Source organism: Sinocyclocheilus anshuiensis, unplaced genomic scaffold, assembly GCF_001515605.1.
Source record: "Sinocyclocheilus anshuiensis isolate Anshui unplaced genomic scaffold, SAMN03320099.WGS_v1.1 scaffold2048, whole genome shotgun sequence".
NCBI classification, from domain to species: Eukaryota; Metazoa; Chordata; class Actinopteri; order Cypriniformes; family Cyprinidae; genus Sinocyclocheilus; species Sinocyclocheilus anshuiensis.
In genome coordinates, this window is record NW_015555896.1 from 87058 (window position 1) to 94231 (window position 7174).

Consider the following 7174-nt stretch of genomic DNA (forward strand, 5'->3'; position numbering starts at 1 on the left):
ATCTATCTATCTATCTGTCGATCTATCTATCTATCTATCTGTCTGTCTGTCTGTCTGTCTATCTATCTATCTGTCGATCTATCTATCTGTCTGTAGATCGATCTATCTATCTGTCTGTCGATCGATCTATCTATCTATCTGTCTGTCGATCGATCTATCTATCTGTCGATCTATCTATCTGTCTGTCGATCTATATCTGTCGATCTATCTATCTGTCTGTGTCGATCTATCTATCTGTCTGTCGGTCTGATCTGTAGATCTGATCGATCTATCTATCTATCTATCTGTCTGTGTTGATCTATCTATCTGTCTCTATCTGTTGCTATCTATCTATCTGTTGATCGATCTATCTATGTCTGTCTGTCGATCTATCTGTCTCTCTGTCGATCGATCTATCTATGTCTGTCTGTCGATCTATCTATCTGTCTGTTGGTCTATCTGTCTGTCTGTCTGTTGATCGATCTATCTATCTGTCTGTCGATCTATCTGTCTGTCGGTCGATCTATCTGTCTGTCGATCTATCTATCTATCTGTCTGTGTCGATCTATCTATCTGTCTGTCTGTGTCGATCTATCTATCTGTCTGTCGGTCTGATCTGTAGATCTGATCGATCTATCTATCTATCTGTGTTGATCTATCTATCTGTCTCTGTTGATTATCTATCTATCTGTCTGTCGATCTATCTGTCTGTCGATCTATCTATCTGTCTCTGTCTGTTGATTATCTATCTATCTGTCTGTCGATCGATCTATCTATCTATCTGTCTGTGTCGATCTATCTATCTGTCTCTGTCTGTTGATTATCTATCTATCTGTCTGTCGATCGATCTATCTATCTATCTGTCTGTGTCGATCTATCTATCTGTCTCTGTCTGTTGATTATCTATCTATCTGTCTGTCGATCGATCTATCTATCTATCTGTCTGTGTCGATCTATCTATCTGTCTCTGTCTGTTGATTATCTATCTATCTGTCTGTCGATCGATCTATCTATCTATCTGTCTGTGTCGATCTATCTATCTGTCTCTGTCTGTTGATTATCTATCTATCTGTCTGTCGATCGATCTATCTATCTATCTGTCTGTGTCGATCTATCTATCTGTCTCTGTCTGTTGATTATCTATCTATCTGTCTGTCGATCGATCTATCTATCTATCTGTCTGTGTCGATCTATCTATCTGTCTCTGTCTGTTGATTATCTATCTATCTGTCTGTCGATCGATCTATCTATCTATCTGTCTGTGTCGATCTATCTATCTGTCTCTGTCTGTTGATTATCTATCTATCTGTCTGTCGATCGATCTATCTATCTATCTGTCTGTGTCGATCTATCTATCTGTCTCTGTCTGTTGATTATCTATCTATCTGTCTGTCGATCGATCTATCTATCTATCTGTCTGTGTCGATCTATCTATCTGTCTCTGTCTGTTGATTATCTATCTATCTGTCTGTCGATCGATCTATCTATCTATCTGTCTGTGTCGATCTATCTATCTGTCTCTGTCTGTTGATTATCTATCTATCTGTCTGTCGATCGATCTATCTATCTATCTGTCTGTGTCGATCTATCTATCTGTCTCTGTCTGTTGATTATCTATCTATCTGTCTGTCGATCGATCTATCTATCTATCTGTCTGTGTCGATCTATCTATCTGTCTCTGTCTGTTGATTATCTATCTATCTGTCTGTCGATCGATCTATCTATCTATCTGTCTGTGTCGATCTATCTATCTGTCTCTGTCTGTTGATTATCTATCTATCTGTCTGTCGATCGATCTATCTATCTATCTGTCTGTGTCGATCTATCTATCTGTCTCTGTCTGTTGATTATCTATCTATCTGTCTGTCGATCGATCTATCTATCTATCTGTCTGTGTCGATCTATCTATCTGTCTCTGTCTGTTGATTATCTATCTATCTGTCTGTCGATCGATCTATCTATCTATCTGTCTGTGTCGATCTATCTATCTGTCTCTGTCTGTTGATTATCTATCTATCTGTCTGTCGATCGATCTATCTATCTATCTGTCTGTGTCGATCTATCTATCTGTCTCTGTCTGTTGATTATCTATCTATCTGTCTGTCGATCGATCTATCTATCTATCTGTCTGTGTCGATCTATCTATCTGTCTCTGTCTGTTGATTATCTATCTATCTGTCTGTCGATCGATCTATCTATCTATCTGTCTGTGTCGATCTATCTATCTGTCTCTGTCTGTTGATTATCTATCTATCTGTCTGTCGATCGATCTATCTATCTATCTGTCTGTGTCGATCTATCTATCTGTCTCTGTCTGTTGATTATCTATCTATCTGTCTGTCGATCGATCTATCTATCTATCTGTCTGTGTCGATCTATCTATCTGTCTCTGTCTGTTGATTATCTATCTATCTGTCTGTCGATCGATCTATCTATCTATCTGTCTGTGTCGATCTATCTATCTGTCTCTGTCTGTTGATTATCTATCTATCTGTCTGTCGATCGATCTATCTATCTATCTGTCTGTGTCGATCTATCTATCTGTCTCTGTCTGTTGATTATCTATCTATCTGTCTGTCGATCGATCTATCTATCTATCTGTCTGTGTCGATCTATCTATCTGTCTCTGTCTGTTGATTATCTATCTATCTGTCTGTCGATCGATCTATCTATCTATCTGTCTGTGTCGATCTATCTATCTGTCTCTGTCTGTTGATTATCTATCTATCTGTCTGTCGATCGATCTATCTATCTATCTGTCTGTGTCGATCTATCTATCTGTCTCTGTCTGTTGATTATCTATCTATCTGTCTGTCGATCGATCTATCTATCTATCTGTCTGTGTCGATCTATCTATCTGTCTCTGTCTGTTGATTATCTATCTATCTGTCTGTCGATCGATCTATCTATCTATCTGTCTGTGTCGATCTATCTATCTGTCTCTGTCTGTTGATTATCTATCTATCTGTCTGTCGATCGATCTATCTATCTATCTGTCTGTGTCGATCTATCTATCTGTCTCTGTCTGTTGATTATCTATCTATCTGTCTGTCGATCTATCTATCTGTCTGTCTGTCTGTTGATCTATCTATCTATCTATCTATCTATCTATCTATCTATCTGTTTCGATCAATCTATCTGTCTGTCTGTCGATCTATCTGTCTGTCTGTCTGTTGATCTATCTATCTATCTGTCTGTCGATCGATCTATCTATGTCTGTCTGTCTATCTATCTTATCTGTCTGTGTTGATCTATCTGTCTGTCTGTCCGTTGATCTATCTGTCTATCTGTGTCGATCAATCTATGTCTGTCTGTCTATCTATCTATCTGTCTGTGTTGATCTGTCTATCTGTCTGTCTGTGTTGATCTGTCTATCTGTCTGTCTGTCTGTTTATCTATCTATCTGTCTGTCGATCGATCTATCTATGTCTGTCTGTCGATCTATCTGTCTGTGTTGATCTATCTATCTGTCTGTCTGTTGATTATCTCTCTATCTGTCTGTTGATCTATCTATCTATCTGTCGATCGATCTATGTCAGTCTGTCTATCTATCCATCTGTCTGTGTTGATCTATCTATCTATCTATCTGCTAAAATGTCTCTCAAGACCTGTCTGTTTGTCTCTCTATCAGCTTATTTAAATGTCTTTCTGTCAATCTTTAAGTCTATAATAGTTTTTTTTCCTTTTACAATTACAGATTTTTATACTCCGATGAAGTGCAAATTGGACCAGAGACCGTTATGACCACACTTTACACAGCCAAAAAGTACGCAGTACCTGCACTCGAAGCCCACTGTGTCGAATTCTTAAAGAAAAACCTACGTGCTGACAATGCATTCATGTTGCTTACCCAGGTAATCACAGGGATTTGAGTCTTGATTTGATAGTGGCAATAGGAACTGACATATTGGATGGTGCCTTTGTTTCAAGTTTGTCCCCCGGCCATCTTGAGTCCCCATGTTTGACAGCTCCCTTTCAAATCTTAGCAAACAGTGCCTCGAGCTTATTGAGTGTTGTCTGTTTGTTTTTTTTTTGCGTGCAGTCTATTAGAGATTATATGAAAACACGGTTCCTTTTGCTTTTAGGCACGGCTTTTTGACGAGCCCCAGCTGGCTAGTCTCTGTTTAGAAAATATCGACAAGAACACCGCTGACGCACTAGCCGCCGAGGGCTTTACGGATGTCGACATCGGTACTGCTCTTAAGTATCAAATATCACAACAAAATACAATCAGAAGAGTAAGTAAGCAATAGACCGTTTTATGTTCCCTCCTGTGCAGACACACTTGTGGCAGTCCTGGAGAGAGACACGCTGGGTGTACGGGAAGTGCGTCTCTTCGGGGCTGCGGTTCGTTGGGCGGAAGCTGAGGCCCAAAGGCAACAGTTACAGCCCACGCCGGAGAACAAGCGCAGAGTGTTGGGAAAAGCGCTTTCCCTTATTCGCTTCCCGCTCATGACTATTGAAGAGTTTGCAGCAGGTAATTTCCTGAATGCTTTTCTGAAAAGTGGATCTGCAGTATTTCACTTGACCGTCTAAGCTAAAAGGCTAGTGATAGCTGCTCTAGCTTCCTGAGTGGCACTAGCCATAGAGCTATACCTTGTGTATGTGTGCGATAGGTCCGGCTCAGTCTGGTATACTCACAGACCGGGAGGTGGTCAGTCTGTTCCTGCATTTTACCGTCAATCCAAAACCACACGTGGAGTTTATTGACCGGCCTCGCTGTTGCCTCCGGGGGAAAGAGTGCAGTATCACACGTTTCAGTCAGGTGGAGAGCCGCTGGGGCTACAGCGGAACCAGTGACCGCATCCGGTAAGTGTGTGTTTTTAAAACCATTGATTGAAAAAGTGCTGAGACATTGGACAGGAACATGTGGTTTTGATTCTAGCCATTTTATATAGCTACCTGATATAGGTGGAACGTTAAAAACTGTTGTCGAGTAATGTTTGCATTCAAATTCCTCACAGGTTTTCTGTGAACCGCAGAATATTTGTGGTGGGATTTGGGCTCTATGGGTCCATACATGGTCCAACTGACTATCAGGTCAACATCCAGGTGAGAACCAAGAAAAAAATTCTTATTTCAACCATGAACTGCCTGGAGAGTATGTTCACTGATGGTTGGTGCATGTCTGACAGATGGTCTTCCTGTCTAAGTGGGCGATTCTTGGCCAGAATCAATTGCAATAAGGACCAGATTTTATGCTGCAAGAAAAAAGTCTTGCGACCATTAATTTTTGTAGTTTTGCGCTTTAAGCTTTTGTTTTTTGTTTTTGTTTTTTTAAATCATATTGCAAGCATGATCTGCCTGCAGTACGTTCACTGACAGTCAGTGCATGTCTGAAAAATGGTCTTTCTGTCTAAGTGGGCGATTCTTGGCCAGAATCAATTGCAATAAGGACCAGATTTTATGCTGCAAGAAAAAAGTCTTGCGACCATTAATTTTTGTAGTTTTGCGCTTGAAGTTGATCTTGGAAATGTGAAAATGGGGCAGTACGTGAGTGGTAATGGTGCACGTTTTCTTCTAATGTAGATAATACATACAGACAGCAATACAGTTCTCGGTCAGAATGATACAGGCTTTAGCTGCGATGGAACGGCCAGTACCTTCCGAGTCATGTTCAAGGAGCCTGTGGAAATTCTTCCCAGCGTCAACTACATTGCCTGTGCCACCCTCAAGGTAAATCGGACTCAAAATTGGTGTATTATTCCATTCATATGCCAAAATGGTTATTGTAAATACCACCTGCCACTTACAAGCAATGGCAAGTACCAAATCTTGGTTCCTTGCATCTATAGTTGCATTAATGCTTGTAAAGCTAATAATTTGTTAACTAAAGTCTACTGGCTATTAATTATCTTTGGCGAAATACAGGAATTTTAATAGGAATCCATGGATCTGGAATTTTGCGTGAGAGTGAAAGATTTTCCCATGCAGATTTCGCATTGGGTTCAAGTTGGTCAAGTGAATTCATTGCATTTTTTGACTGCACATGTAGTTCCCTTGAAATCCCTGTTACCAAAGAATAATAATTTAATACAATATCTATATAATTTAATACAGTATTTCATGAATTATAAATTAACCTTTGATGGATTGATGCATTTGCAGGGGCCAGACTCTCATTATGGGACCAAAGGGATGCGTAAAGTCACCCACGAAGCGCCTGCTACTGGTACCAAGACCTGCTTTACATTCTGCTATGCTGCAGGCAATAACAATGGCACTTCTGTAGAGGATGGACAAATCCCAGAGGTCATTTTCTACACATAATGACCAAGCAGAATCATCTCACGATTGAGGATTCTTGCATTGGATTTTGTGGCCAATTCACCGGTCTCTGTGAAGACCGGTGACCAAATACTGATCTCATTTCTAATGGCTTTTGTTTCTAAGATTTGAAGCATGAGAATTCAGTCCTTTCAAAGTGTAATTATGGTACAGATTCTGTTTCTACCCAAGTAGCACCTCGTAGTACACCACTTTGATGTTATGAGCAGCCAATGTCATTGCTAATTAATGAACAAATAGGTAAAGTTGTCATTGCAATGATCTGATACAGGTACAGTTCAACTCTAGAGGGTAACTCTCTTCCATTTGTACATTTATTTGAATGTTGACAACTGGTGTTTCTTTTGGTCCCACCTTTGACCCTTGATTGTTCAATGCTCATCAGTCCTTTAAATCTCACTGATGCACTTAAAAGGGTTAGTTCACCCAAAAATATCCTCATGTCATTTCAAACCCGTAAGTCCTTCGTTCATCTTCGAAACACAAATTAAAATATTTTTGATGGAATCTGAGAGCTGTCTGACCCTGCATAGACAGCAATGCAACTGAAATGTTCCCAAGTCCAGAAACGTAGCAAGGAGATTTGTAAAATAATCCATGTGACATCAGGGGTTCAACCGTAATTTTACGAAGCTACGAGAATACTTTTTTGTGCGCAAAAGAAAAGAAAAAAATGACTTTTCAACAATTCGTCTCCTCCGCATCACCCTGTAGTGCCATTTTCGAGAGTATCCGCTAGATGTAAACAGATACGCTGTTTTCGTTCAGATCAGATCACAACAACGTAGGAAACAGATCCGGCATGATGCAGCTGACACAGAACAGCATACGTTGTTTACGTCCAGCTGATACTCTCCAAAATGGCGCTACAGGGTGATGCGGAGGAGACGAATTGTTGAATAAAGTC

At 40.1% G+C, this 7174-nt stretch overlaps 1 protein-coding gene across 3 annotated transcripts in view; it reads left to right on the top strand.

Moving 5' to 3' along the window:
• The window catches only part of LOC107675907 (BTB/POZ domain-containing protein 2-like), a 13882-nt gene extending 7220 nt beyond the window's left edge, over positions 1–6662 (top strand). For all 3 annotated transcript variants that reach the window (XM_016470401.1, XM_016470403.1, XM_016470404.1), the window contains 7 exons: positions 3677–3833; positions 4065–4170; positions 4259–4456; positions 4596–4788; positions 4944–5031; positions 5509–5655; positions 6088–6662. In XM_016470401.1, coding sequence (XP_016325887.1) covers positions 3677–3833; positions 4065–4170; positions 4259–4456; positions 4596–4788; positions 4944–5031; positions 5509–5655; positions 6088–6249 — 1051 coding nt within the window. In that variant the 3' untranslated portion in view covers positions 6250–6662. The remainder of the gene's footprint in view (positions 1–3676; positions 3834–4064; positions 4171–4258; positions 4457–4595; positions 4789–4943; positions 5032–5508; positions 5656–6087) is intronic.
• The last annotated feature ends 512 nt before the right edge of the window (positions 6663–7174 follow it).